This window comes from Pavona decussata, unplaced genomic scaffold (genome assembly GCF_977016875.1).
Source record: "Pavona decussata unplaced genomic scaffold, jaPavDecu1.1 SCAFFOLD_254, whole genome shotgun sequence".
NCBI lineage: Eukaryota > Metazoa > Cnidaria > Anthozoa > Scleractinia > Agariciidae > Pavona > Pavona decussata.
The window spans coordinates 5,838,109-5,852,500 of NW_028145657.1; the positions used below are offsets into that span (position 1 = coordinate 5,838,109).

The 14,392-nt window shown below is 39.8% G+C and overlaps 3 protein-coding genes across 4 annotated transcripts in view; all 3 read left to right on the forward strand.

The window, feature by feature from the left end:
• Positions 1-14,392, forward strand: part of LOC146456791 (NLR family CARD domain-containing protein 4-like) — a 180,480-nt gene that overhangs the window by 78,692 nt on the left and 87,396 nt on the right. The window lies entirely within an intron of this gene.
• Positions 1-14,392, forward strand: part of LOC146456792 (uncharacterized) — a 131,634-nt gene that overhangs the window by 76,309 nt on the left and 40,933 nt on the right. For both annotated transcript variants that reach the window (XM_085092758.1, XM_085092759.1), the window contains exons 8-12: positions 5,502-5,595; positions 5,938-6,589; positions 7,875-8,060; positions 8,715-8,780; positions 12,230-14,392. The exon at positions 12,230-14,392 is cut by the window's right edge and continues 632 nt beyond it. In XM_085092758.1, the coding sequence (XP_084948884.1) occupies positions 5,502-5,595; positions 5,938-6,589; positions 7,875-8,060; positions 8,715-8,780; positions 12,230-14,392 (3,161 nt within the window). The remainder of the gene's footprint in view (positions 1-5,501; positions 5,596-5,937; positions 6,590-7,874; positions 8,061-8,714; positions 8,781-12,229) is intronic.
• LOC146456793 (death domain-containing ATP nucleosidase-like) overlaps positions 1-14,392 on the forward strand; it is a 96,241-nt gene that overhangs the window by 26,719 nt on the left and 55,130 nt on the right. The gene's annotated exons all lie outside the window — the stretch shown is intronic.

The window sequence follows — 14,392 nt, forward strand, 5'->3', positions numbered from 1 at the left end:
ATATACAAAAACAACCATATTTGGATCGGCAGATGTATCGTTGCCATGGTAACCGCACTATATGACGTCGGCCTTGGGACCATGTTTTGAGCAAAAGTTCCACTCTCAAAAAGGAAAAGTAAACGAGTCTGGTTCTCGGGTGCATGTAAACCAATTCAAATTAAATTCATACAGATGTTAGAACCACTCTCCCAGTTTATAAAATTTGCCGTTACAATAATTTGGGTGTTATAAACAAGAAGAAAATGCTCGTCCTACTATGTTCCCTGTCAGCCATTTAGACAAGCAGGAAAAACAAGCACAACGATATTCGTTATTTCTCCGAAAGTACTCTTTCCACATAAACCAAATTAGCAGCAGAGACTACATAGATATTGACGTTTCTAAATATCATAAAATCAATTTGGGGAAAACTATACTCTGGCCATGGGTGCTGAAGACACCTGGGACAAATTGCAAAAAATTGCAAAATTGGTAATTTTGAGAGCTCGAGCATTTAGCTCAAACAGGCTTTAGAGAGAGAAAATCAGCTTCAAAAGTATCTTTTATCATCTTGTCTGCTACCTACATTTAGTAAATAAGGTTTTGGCCAACAAATTTGATGAAATATAAATTGATACAAAACCTACCTTGAGGGTTTTGGGAATTTCATCAGGATGCTTTCGTCGCGTGGTTCTCTCCACGCACGTTCCGTCTTTTTGACCAAATCTAGCGCAGACTAACAGTTACTCCCATCGAATATCCAGTTTGCTGTGTTTCAGACCAGGGATGATGATACAAGTAGCCCGCATACACTTGACAAAGAATAGCTGATAAAGTCCAAAACATGGTCGTAATGCTTGCGATTTCTGCCGTCGAGCACCTAAATTCATCAATATTATTCAGCCAGGAAGTAAAGTAAATGTGTCGAGATCGATGTACAAAGTAAATGCATGCCTTTGAACAATCCAAAGTAACGTCTTTGGCTAAAATCGAGTCAGATATTGCGATAGTCGACAAGCCAAGAATGGTAAATAAACTGAACGCATAGGCCGGAAGTCCGAGAAGCACAACTGCTGACCGGATGTAACACAATGTAATGGGATGTAACACCGGATGTATGTGTAATGATATCCTCTCGTAATGGGGTTGTTTCACAATGGCAATGGTGAAGAAAGCCAAAAAAAAAAAAAAAAACAGAATAACTGAATGAAAACAAGAACAAAGGAAATGAAGCTGAACTGAAGCTTGTGTGAAAATTAAACGCATGATCATAATAGCCGCACCCCCCCCCCCCCCTCCCTCAACAAATTCAGTTATGATAAACTATTCGTGACAAGAGAATGAAAAATTTGCGCGTGAAATGTTACATTTATTTACCTGCACGGCAAAGAATAAGATCCATTTCGTCGCTTATTTTATCACGGTTTATACTAAGTCCGTAGGCTGGCACGTGCCTGGAAATATCCCTTTGACATTGACTGAGTTTTATATTGTTTCCACGGCACTCACAAACCGAAACGTCCCTTTTGGGATTTGAAAGTTTTTGATCGACGGCACAAATTTACGTCTGGTCACCCCTCCCCCCACCAAAAAAAAAACAACAGCAAAAAATAAATAAATAAATAAATAAATAAACAGAAAGAATGCCAAAATTTGGGCAGGTATTAGGTACTGAATGTGTAAATTTATCGGCTTAGAGAGGACTTATTTATTTCTGGAGGAGAGGTGGGTCAAAAATTCCAACTTCGTAACTTCTAATGTGTACGCTAATGCCCAAGATCAGCGACGTATCTTACATGCAGGCCATCCTTAACATCCAATAAGCAATGAATTAAAAAAAAACAAACAGACAAACAAACAAACAAACCCAGGAAACATGGGCGGGTTATGTGGTTGCGTAAAACGATCAGTGAAGCGCTTTTATTTTGTCCTCTTTATTCACCACTGTAAAACAGTCATAAAAGCGGATCAAAAGTGGTCCTTTTATCCCCCTATCAATGATATATTGTACCAAAAATATCTAAAGAAGAGATAATGCCATTGCGACAATTAGCCGAAGCTATAAAAACAAACAAACAACAAGATGCCTGCTACACTGGCATTACGCGTGATGCTGGGGCTGATTCATTTATTCCAACTGTATGCTTTGCCGATTGATAAGACTATCCTTGCTAGTGGAATAGTTTAAGTCACGACGATCGCGTTACGTTGTTTCCTTTGTGTTACGCGACTCAGAGTATCACCGGAAATTTTAGCCTCCCACGCAGACGTTCTTAGGGCAGGAACGCGTGACGAACCCCCAAGAACGTCTGCGTGGGAGGCTACGGAAAATTTGTGAAATTCCATTACGATAACGTAAGCTTCTCAATGACCTCTTTTCAGTCTCGCGTCGTGGTCTAAGACTGTCAAACAAAGCACGATTCCTTCGCCAGGAACTCACCAATTTCCACCGTTTTACGTGTCGGGTGCTTCTTAGAAGTTATTCTTTCGATTTACCGCTTCAAAATGGTGAAATTTCCGTTTGAAAACGGCACACTTGAGTCCAGAACATGTTAAAAAAATATGGCGCGACTATTTAATCCGTCATTAATAAATATATCAAATGATGCATTGACGTCACACAGGTAGGGGTGAGTGGGTCCCCTCCCTCACGATATAAGCGACAAGAATGGATTTTGATTGGCCTGCCTTTGTTGAAGACAATCAGAACAATACATCCCGAGTAGGAGAGGGGTGAGTTTAATGAATAAATTAATGTACCGATTTGTAGCTACTACGAAGAAAAAAAAACAAGATGCCTGCTACACTGGCATTACGCGTGATGCTGGGGCTGATTCATTTATTCCAACTGTATGCTTCGCCGATTGATAAATCTATCCTTGCTAATGGAATAGTTTGAGTCAAGACGATCGCGTTACATTGTTTCCCTTGCATTACGCGACTCAGACTTTTACCGGAAATTTTTGGAATTCCATTACGATAACATAAGCTTCTCATTGACCTCTTTTCAGTCTCGCGTCGTGGTCTAAGACTGTCAAACAAAGCACAATTCCTTCGCCATGAACTAACCAATTTCCACCGTTTTAAATGTCGAGTGCTTCTTAGAAGTTATTCTTTCGATTTGCCGCTTCAAAATGGTGAAATTTCCGTTTGAAAACGGCACACTTGAGTCCAGAACATGTTATAAACAATATGGCGCCAAATTTAATGCAGTTTTAATTAAGAAATCAAATGATGCGTTGACGTCACACAGGTAAGGGTGAGTGGGTCCCCTCCCTCGCGATATAAGCGACAAGAATGGATTTTGATTGGCCTGCTGTTGTTGAAGACAAACAGAACAATACATCCTGAGTAGGAGAGGGGAGAGTTTAATAAATAAATTAATGTACCGATTTGTGCATACGAGGAAGAAAAAAAAAAAAAAAGAAATCGACCCGTTTTTAGACACGGTATGCCCCCTCAGGGCACCCGCGTAAAAAACAAGATGCCTGCAATACTGGCATCACGCGTGATGCTGGGGCTGATTCATTTATTCCAACTGTATGCTTCGCCGATTGATTAAACTATCCTTGCTGATGGAATAATTTGAGTCACGATGATCGCGTTACGTTGTTTCCCTTGTGTTACGCTACTCAGGGTTTCAAGGGAAATTGCGGGAATTCCATTGCGATAACGTAAGCTTCTCAATGACCTCTTTTCAGTCTCGCGTCGTGGTCTAAGACTGTCAAAGAAAGCACGATTCCTTCGCCAGGAATTTACCAATTTCCACCGTTTTAAATGTCGAATGCTTCTTAGAAGTTATTCTTTCGATTTGCCGCTTCAAAATGGTGAAATTTCCGTTTGAAAACGGCACACTTGAGTCCAGAACATGTTAACAATATGGCGCCAAATTTAATCTGTTTTTTATAAATAGATCAAATGATGCGTTGACGTTACACAGGTAGGGGTGAGTGGGTCCCCTCCCTCGCGATGTAAGCGACAAGAATGGATTTTGATTGGGCTGCTTCTGTTGAAGACAATCAGAACAATACACCCCGAGTAGGAGAGGGGTGAGTTTAATGAATAAATTAATGTACCGATTTGTAGCTACGAGGAAGAAAAAAAAAAAAACGAAATCGACCCGTTTTTAGACACGGTATGCCCCTTCAGGGCATCCCGCGTAAAAAAGAAATCGACCCGTTTTAAGACACGGTATGCCCCCTCGGGGCATCCCGCGTAAAAAGCGCGTATATCGCATTTAAAACTACATCCGGTCAGCAGTTTTGCTACTCGCACTTCTGGTCTACATACGTTTGGTCGTAAACAGGTCGTAAACAACGATTTCTTCGCTTCTCAACCATGCACCACGGAATGTACGGCTCGATTTAGCCAAAGACTTTACTCAGAATCGTCGCAGACATGCATTTGCTCAGCTGTGATCTTGATGCATCTATTTAACTTCCTGGATGGATTGTATTGATGAATTATTTCGATACTCGACACACGACTGTGTTTGACCTGTTCGACTGTTCTTTATTCGGGTTAATGCATCATCATCTTTGGTCTAAAAGTAGATGTTCGGCGAGGCTAGGCAGTTCGATTTGTCCTTTCCGCTAGAGTCTGTGCAAGATTTGGTCAAGAAAATGGAGCGAGCGAACTGAGGAGAGACCCATCCTATACGACAAAAGCATCCTAAAGAAATTCCCAAAGGCTTTGTTTTAATTTATATTTCATCAAATTCGTTGGCCAAAACCTAATCAATCAAATGTAGATAACAGATAAGATGAATGAGAAAACCTCTGAAGCTGATATTCTCTATCTAAAGCCTGTTTGAACCAAATACTGGAGACCTCAACATTTCCAATTTTGCAATTTTTTGCAACTTGCCTCGGATGTCTTCAACACCCATGGTCAGAATATAATTTTCCCCAAATAGATTTTATAATATTTATAAACTTCAATATCTATGTAAGCCCTGCTGCTAATTTGGTTTATGTGGAAAGAGTACTTTCGGAGAAATAACGAATATGGTTGTGCTTGTTTTTCCTTCTTGTCAAAATGGCTGACAGGCAACATAGTAATACGAACATTGTCTTCTTGATTATAGAACCCAAAATACTCTAACAACAAATTTTATAAACTGGGAGAGTGGTTCTGCCATCTGTATGAATTTCATTTAAATTGGTTCACATGTACTTGAGATCCAGACTCGTTTATTTTTACTATTTGAGAATGAATTTTTCGGTCAAAACATAGACCTCAGGCCGCCGTGATCAAGTGCGGTTTCCATGGCAACGACGCACCTGCCGATCCAAATATGGCTGTTTTTGTTTATCCCTCCAGGTAACCTACCTCCACACAAAAAATGAAGGGGGGTTAAAAATTTTCATTTCCAACTTTGCTTCACTTTCCTGGAGAATTGCTCTTAACTGCTATATTATCCCATTTTTTAATTATTTAAGTACTAGTAAACTAAATAAGTAACATTAAATTAAATGAAACTTTATTGTGAGCTTTTAATTATTTTAATAATTATTTAGTTGGGAAAGGAATCAAGACAGCGAGGGAAGAACATACTATGTAAATCTCAACACAAGGACAATCACATTTAAACTACCCAGTGCTGAAGACTTGGTAAGAAACATTGCCAATCAAGAACAACATGATTTAATCTGTTCCTTTCAAAAATGTTTTATGATGTTATGTCAAAATATTATGTTGTTATCTGTAAAATGTCCTCTAATTTAGAATTGCGCATGATCAGTGAAAATCAATTAACACGTTAATCCTTCAATTCCACCACACAATGCCGGAGCCTTCAGGCTCCTTAATTATTAATCGAATATGTTGTTGCACCGCATGCCATACAGTTAGTTGATAAAAATCAGAGGTTGTAAGAAACTCTGACTTGTTAAAAATCACAGTATTTGATAATGTGTTATATTAATAATCATTCTGCATGTTTTCCTTTTAAAGAACGCAGACAATAGTGGCCCACCACAGCTTAGTGTTCCTCTCCCATCAATCAGCGACATTGACACAACAACAAAACCTCCCAAAGATGCTCATCTGCCTGTTGATGTTCTGTTGCTGACGGTGAAGGACTGCGAGTTCCTAGCTTGTTATATGGAGCTGAAAAATCCTTACAGATGCTGGTTTGATGGTCTTGGGTTTGTCTATTTTGAGGATGTGAATGAAACAGGAAATCAAGAGGAGAAAGTAAAAGTGGCATTGATGAGATGCTATAAAGGTTCTTGTGGTCCTGGTGGCTCGTTGATTTCTATCAAAAATGCTGTCACTAAGTTAAGACCCAAGGCTGTTATTTCTGCAGGAATATGCAGCAGTCTTAAGCCTGATGAATCCAACTTGGGAGATGTTGTTGTTTCTGCAAAGTTAAGTGGTCAGTCAACAGGCATGAGAAGTTATGTGAGCAGACGCTTTCTTAACATCATAAAGCATTCAGCGGAAGGTTGGCATGCACCCTTAACAAACTCAGAAACTCACGAAATCAATGTACATTGTGACGGTGAATTTCTGAGTGGCCCAGAGCAGGTCAGAGCTGAGTGGCGACGTGAGCAACTAACTGCATCCTACCCACAGGCAGCAGCCATTGAATCTGAAGGGGAAGGTGAGTTGGTATCCTAATTAATGTGTTATATCTTCCTTATAAGTGCCTGAGACAGCCATGAATGTATCACAAACTGAATTATTGTGTTGATAAAACCCCTGATACGCAGGTTCTTGAGCTGGAATGTTGATAACTTTGATGTCTGTATAGCTGTCAGTTGTGGTGAGTTTCCGGTTAAATATAAACAACCAGAATCAAAAGCACCTCCGATGTGGGCTTTCTATGAAAATAAATATTGTTATTACAACTGGGAATATGCAGAGTTGCCATTCTTTCAAATATTCATTTCTAGAGAAAAAGGCACGGTTAATTACTTGTTTGGTTTTTAGGTGTCTTTGTGCACATAAAGTGCCCCAAACTTTCCAGGATACAGATGTTCAGTGTGTTAATTCTCCCTAAATTGTACAGTCTACTGTATCTTAGCTGTTTTGATAAAAAAAATAATTAAATAATTACTTTATTATCCTCTCCCGAAAGGGGCTTTTCAGGGACAAAGAAACAAACAGGAAGAAACAAATATTTCAAATACAACATAACATGGTTAAGAATCGCAGCTGGCAGGAGGCAGCTAGACCATCTGGCTATTTACAAACGAGGCCGAGGAGTTAAACTCGGGTCTACCGAGAAACAACTCCAGATAGGTCAGAAGGGGACTTGAACCCGGGACCTCCAGATTTCAAGCCCGGCGCCCTAACCACTCAACCATGCTGCCACCCTTTGATGTATTTAAACATGCTTAGATTATTTATGATGGCCTCTGTGATGGCTTTGACAGTCAGGTATCATGCATTGGCTGTCACACTATAAATATTTTAGTAGTCAAGGAAAATTGAACTGGGTGAAACTGTTGGCCAGACCGTTCTTTTATCAGGCTCCTCTCTCTGGGCATTTCCCACTAGGTTTAGTTGAACCTTCCTGTGAAAGCAATAATAAAATTATTAGTGTCTTGGCCATAGCTCTTGGGATCATCAGCAAATTCAAGCTTATTATAAACAACCTCGAAAATATGATATGTGCAAGGTGGCACCCCACTCACTGCCTTTTACACTCACAAAATGAAGGTTAATGTAACTTGAGGAGTGCTGACTTGATAATGGTTAGAAGAATTAACTAATTGTTACTATATCCATATATGGCTATTAGCTCTTAGACATTACGTGTATAAATAAATAAATAAATAAACGATAATGATGAGGATGTGAGTCAGCTTTGCGCTGTTTGCCACTGTCATCATTGTCTCAAAAAACCTTGATGTCATACCTTAAGTACTCTCTTTACATTGCAGGCCTTTTTACAGCAGCATTTGATGATCAGATTGAATGGCTTATTGTTAAAGGAATAGCTGATTATGCGGACGGTGCTGAGTTAACTGCGGAGAGTTGGAGACCTTTTGCTAGTGTGATGGCAGCTTCTGTAGTTTCACACATCTTAAGTGATCCTACTGTTTTCTCTTCGTGGCCTCATTATGAAGGTAAGGATAGTCACACAAGATGTGGCTTAATGGTTTTCATGGCTGAGGGGACACTTCCTTGGAACTTGTTCCCTCATGTGTTCTATCCACACAACACCAGTGCACACATAAACAGTACAAGAAATTTGTGTCAGGGACTGTGCCTGGAACTTTGTCCCCTTGTGTTTACTGACCTTAATTAAGTGATTTCATCTGAGCTCAAAAGCGCACTGCCTGTATTGGCATCTCAGGTCTCTCTTCCATATTGAACAGATTTTAGTAAATTGTTTAATTTACCCACTGACCCGGAGACACTGTAAACCGGTAAAAGGAATATTGTAAAAATGCCAATTGTTTGGAGGCTGATCAGATGATTAGTCTTCAGGCCAAAGAGTTGATTCCAGGACTATTGAACCAAAGTGGTTAGCAGAGAGGATTACAAATCAGCACCTCTACCCACCCAGCCACAGTGCCTTTATTGTAACCTTACCAGAGGGGACTGGGGCGAGGAGATGGCACAACGTTTTAACAGTTATCTTAAAGTTTATCACCAGTGAGTGGCTTTAGTTACATTTACCTTTCCGACAATGTGTAAAAATCTTACAAAATTTCATGTCACGTGCTTACAATGATAATCTCTTAGACTGATGTTAATAGATTTCTTTTTTATCATAGATGCATCAGAAAGTAGTTCAACCAAGAAATCTGGTAACCAGGAACTCAAGGACGTCAAAGGTGGAGGTACCGTCCGATCTTACCTTTTTCAGCTTTTTATCAGTTTGACTTACAGATTAATTTAGGGAATTAAAAAATTTCAACATTTACCAAAAGTAAACTTTGTTCAAAGTGACGCAATTCTTTAAAGCTGTTACCTAACACCGTGAAAATTGCCGAATTATTAGTGACTGTTTCATCTTCAGGAGTTAATATTGATCTCCAAGAGCGGCTTGTGGTACATTTTGTCATAACGTGCTGGATATTCAGTAGAATTGTTTATGAATAAGTGAATGACCAGCAGTTTAATGTACGCAACGTACATGTAAGCAGTTGAAAAAAAGAAAGCCTGGAAAACATAGTTACAGGCTTGAACGGGATTTGAACCTATGACCTCTTGTGATACCAGCACAGTGCTCTACCAACTAAGTTGTCAAGCCAACTGGGAGCTGGTCATTCTGTGAATCAGATATGTGATATATCAGTATCTTCTCATTTCCTCTTGTCACTCTCATCACACTAAACGCTCCATCCCTTACAGCCTTGCACTTCGCTTTCGCCGTATTTGTTCTAACCATATAGCATGGATGTTACATACTTCATACTAATGAGCTTATAGACTACCTTGCCAATCGCAGTGACGACAACCCAAATACAGCGGGCTTCTGACGTTGCTCTCACTGACGCACTTAAAGACAAACCTTTGACACGGACTGACACCATTCCTTTCGTTGTTACATATAACCCGGCACTTCCTTTCATCGTGCACATCATCCACAAGCATTCCTCTGTACTCTACTCTTCAGATCGTTGTAGAAATGTTTTTGAAAACCTTCTGTTAGTAGCTTACCGTTGTTGTAATAAGATAAGTGACGCTCTTCTCAGAGCCCAATTGCCAGATCATCGTGATAGCAGTAACTCCCGGGCCTACTCCCGGTCTTTTCGTTTGCAACAACAGGAGCTGCACCACCTGTCCCTACATTGAACACAGCCCAAATCAATATGGTCAGACCTACAAATCAAATCTCATACAACATGTGATACTTTCAATGTTATCTACGTGATTCAATGTCGGCTATGTAATCTACAATATATTGGGGAAACCAAACGTCGCCTTAAAGGCACTCAACCCTACTGGTAGTTACATCCATACTTCGGTTTCAGAACACTTTTTTGGCAACAACCATTCAGACACTCATATGTTACTTATTTCTATTGAAAAACTTAATAATGAACGCGATTCTTTTAGGAAAGCGCGCGAAGCGCACATCATTTCGAAAGCCAAAACCCTTGGACCTCTAGGCATTTTAAACAAACGTGATGGACTATTATCTGTTACTATATATAGTAACAGATTATGTTTTTCTGTTTGCTTATGTAGCCACACCATACCACGTCATATCATATCTAGTTTCGCCTATTATTTTACAGCATATATATTTGTGAATTCGTGAGTTGTCCTAATAAACCTGATGAAGACTGGTATTGGCCAGTCGAAATATCGTACACTCTAGCCTTTTCACGTCGTTTGATCAGTCCTTGAAGTAGTCCTCTTGAATTTCATTTCTATTTATAGCTCAGTTGGTAGAGCACTGCACTAGCATTGCAAAGGTTAGGTGTTTGAACCCCGTTCAAACCTGAATATTTTTCAGGCTTCCTTTTTGCATAACTACGTTAACGTTGGTCATTCACTTGTTTGTATCTTTCATCTGGAGTTCAAATATGCGCATTTCGTATATTCCACCTCTAAAATTGTCTTTACAGATTTGCCGATTGAAATCATGATCTCTCGCTTTTTAGAATAAGAATAACTTTATTTTGCTCTTGTGCTCTCTTTTATGAATATCTGTTTGTGGCATAAAGACATATGTCTACGTTACTCTTATCTATACACAGAGAACTGCAAACTAAGCTGTAGTTTAGGGGTCATACCGAATATACAAGTTGTTGGTGTGTTGCAGTTCATTAAACTGAGTTTGAATTTTTCACGTTAGTCCTTTTGTAACTCGTGAATACGCGCATGCGTAATGAACGAGTTATAGCGCTGGTTTGGATGGGTTGTTAACTTTCGGGCATGCACAGTGAATGAGTGATCGTAATGTAGCGGAATTCACTCTTGCGCTGGTCGAAATTAGCGAATTTTGCCTTTTCGGAAGGGAAACACCTCTTGGAAACGGTGAATCGAAAGAGGAACTTCTAAGGTATGTTCGACAGTGTCAACAGCGGAAGAATAATCTTATTCAATCTGAAGGGCATAATTTTACAATCTATTTAGTGCAAGAATAGAGATTTTTCGTTAAATCTGAGCAAAGTTATGTTTTTTTTTTTGTTTTTCCACTAAGTGTCTTAAATTCAATTAGTGAAGTGTCGGCGTGAACTTTGAATAAAAAACACGTGAAATTTTTTTAATTGGTGCATCAGAAGAACCTTATTCAATGTGTAGGGAATAAGTTTACAATCATGCTCTTTCTTAACCTATTTTTTTTACGTTTTTTTCCGCTAAAACCCCGCCATTTAGAGCCAGAGTTACTTTCTCCTGGTCGCTATCTTGACAAATTACAGCCTAAGCATAAAAAACATCGTTTTCTACACGGGAAATGACATTTCTAAAATGCATGTATACAACTAACTTTTAACAAAGACATAGACAAACGTTTTTTTTTTGTTTGTTTTAATTTCTTCGGCCTCTTTTCTTTTTTTTATGGCTTTTTGTGTGATTTGCGGGTCTTTTCAGTGGCCTTTCTTGACACTGTAAACATTTCTGCCTAACAACTGCTAAACCAACATGGCGTCAGTTAGCAAATTTCGAAGGAGAAGAAGAAGAAAAAGGAGCTGTTAAGGGCCAGGACCACAGGCTTTAATTTACAGAGAACTGTCTATGAATCTGTTTAAAGGAAAATATATTGAAACAGCGATGCTGATAAATAAACAGAAACGTTATCATTTCTTAAGAGGGGAGTGCCACCGATTTTTTTGGGTCACTGTGAGTAGCCGAAAAACGCCTTATTTTCAATGGAGCAGTTAAAATAGTAACCGTACGAGTGCACAGAAACTACTGTTAATTACGTTTGACTGCGGCTGGCTAGGATGAAAGTGGATTTCAACTTTTCAAGTTCTTTCGGTGTATATTAGAGATATCGCTGAAAATTGATTTTGTTTTGTTCTTCCCAGGAGAAAAAGCTTAATATTTTCTTCGCGGTGTTGTAAGAGCAATTTCATGTTACAAAACAAGTTATGTGTCAAATATTTTAGCGGCTATGACCAAAATGTAACAAAACCGCCGTGCACAATTTTGGATGCTGGGCGTATAATTTGTGGCATAATTTGAAAAAAAAAAAAAAAAAAGGAGCAGTGCTACATGGCGTATAATCTGGGAAGGGCTATGTGACCCCCCCCCCCCCCTCCCCACCCCCCAAACGCAAAAAGAAAAGTAGGAATAAAAGTTGAAGTAGAGATGTACTTCTTTTCGCCAACAGATTCTACAACTGCATTTTTGGAGTGGAGTCAAAATCAGCTGTGCTCATTATACAACAGTACCTTGAGTCAGGTGATGATTACTCCTTGGAACCCAGACGACACCATAGACATTGACGAAGTTTATGTGGAGTTATCATTTCTGAGAGATGACAGAAAACTTGCTGGAACAGAAAAGAAGAAGCTCGAAGATTACACTGAGATTTTTGAGACGCGCGGACATCATCTCATCCCTAAACGAATTCTTGTGTACGGAAAGCCTGGCATTGGAAAGTCCACCTTTGCAAAGAAACTTGCTGTAGACTGGTCAAGGGGCGAGAAACAAATCCTAAAGAAATTCGATGTTTCCCTTTTAATTAAGCTGCGAGACGTATGCAATACTCATGACATCACCTCCATGTTACAAGAAGCTGAACTGTTGTCTGTTGACGACCCGACGGTATTTAATAAATTGTATGAATACATTCTTCACAACCAACAGAAAGTCCTGCTTGTTTTGGATGGCTATGACGAGTACAGTGGTGAAAAATCATCACCTGTTTATGAGATTTGGAAGGGAGTTCGACTGCCAGATTGTACTGTTCTGGTGACAACCCGCCCGTCAAAAGAGGAAGAACTAAGAGCACCAAGTCAAGCTCAGTTTGAGATGAATGGGTTTGACAGTGAAGAGCAAATTGAGAAATTTGCACTCAAGTTCCTGCATCACCAAGATGATGTAGGCAAGTTTACTAAATTCTTGACTGAACACGACCTGTGGGATATGGCGGAAATACCACTTCTCCTGTTGATGCTGTGTCTAGCTTGGAAGGACAAAGAAAATCCAGAACTCTTAACCTCTCGGGCGGACCTGTACAAAAGTTTCTTTGACACCCTGTTTGATCACGTGGCAGCCAAAAATCCTGAGCAGCCATTTATAAGTGTAGATGAATACAAAGAAGACCTCTCAAAGTTAGGAAAGCTAGCATTTGATGCTCTCATGGAGGACTGCCTTTACTTCAAGCTCAGCAAATTGCCCGAGGACATTCGCGCTCTCATTGAGAAATTTATGTCTGTTGGTTTCTTTCAAATTTCCAATCTTTCAAGCTCACGTCGTCCTGAACAAGCCATTTTCTTTCTCCACAAGAGTATTCAGGAATTTCTTGCTGCCTGGTTCATCGTTCAGGGACTGACGAGTGCGAAAGAAGGAGAACTCACCTGCTTGTCGCAAATTGATTCCTTTACAAAAGTAGAAAAGATGGTTGAAGTTCTGGAATTTGCCTTGGAGTTGTCGTCAGATGCTGCTCGTCTTGCTGTTCTTAGTCACCTTATGACCTACCTTGATACCTTTGAAAAAGTCAAGAAGATGGTGGAAGTTTTGCAATTTGTGTGCCAGTTGTCATCAGAAGCTACCAGTGCTGTGTTGAGTCACCTGCGGGTAATAGGAGAGAAGGAAGGTCTGATAGAGTGCAGCTTCACTGAAACACCGTCTGTTGAAGACCTGTCTAAAAATCAAAGTGAGTTCCGTACTATCAGTTTAGATTGTCTACTGTGTTGTTCGGCCTTAGACAGACAAGATATCTTCTCAGGATTTGTACATTCTGTGAACAGTGTTTTAGCGATAGATGAATACCAGCTGCCCCTTGTTGCCAGAGAACACGCATTGAAATTTTCCGATTTACCTGAACGAAGTTATTTATTTTTCAACACATGGTACGAGGAAAAGGTAGATCACGATGTGTTGTCCTTACTGCGCGATTTGGAAACTGTCCTTGTGACCTGTTATGGTGATACCACGGCTGAAGTAGAAAAGTATAATGATCTGGCAGTAGAGGATTTTTTTCTCAAAAAAGAAGGTGGACAAATGATCCTCTACTTAACTCACATTCACAATCATAATGGTGAAAATCTGCGGTGTATTGAACTACTCCGTGCACTCACATCAGCGCCAGAGTCTCCTCCTCAGAAGCCTGTTGATCACGTGCAGAATCGGATGAATAGCAATGAGACTGTGAGCACGTCTGGCCGGACACAGAACCATTCTCTGTCATTTGTCAGAGAGATAAACGTAAGCGGTCCAACAATTGAGGACCTCACGGTTGTAAATAACTCATTGCCTATTGTAAATGGACCTCGAGTCATAGACATTAGTTTTGTCCTGGAATCGTACAATGTGCAGCTGATAGAAA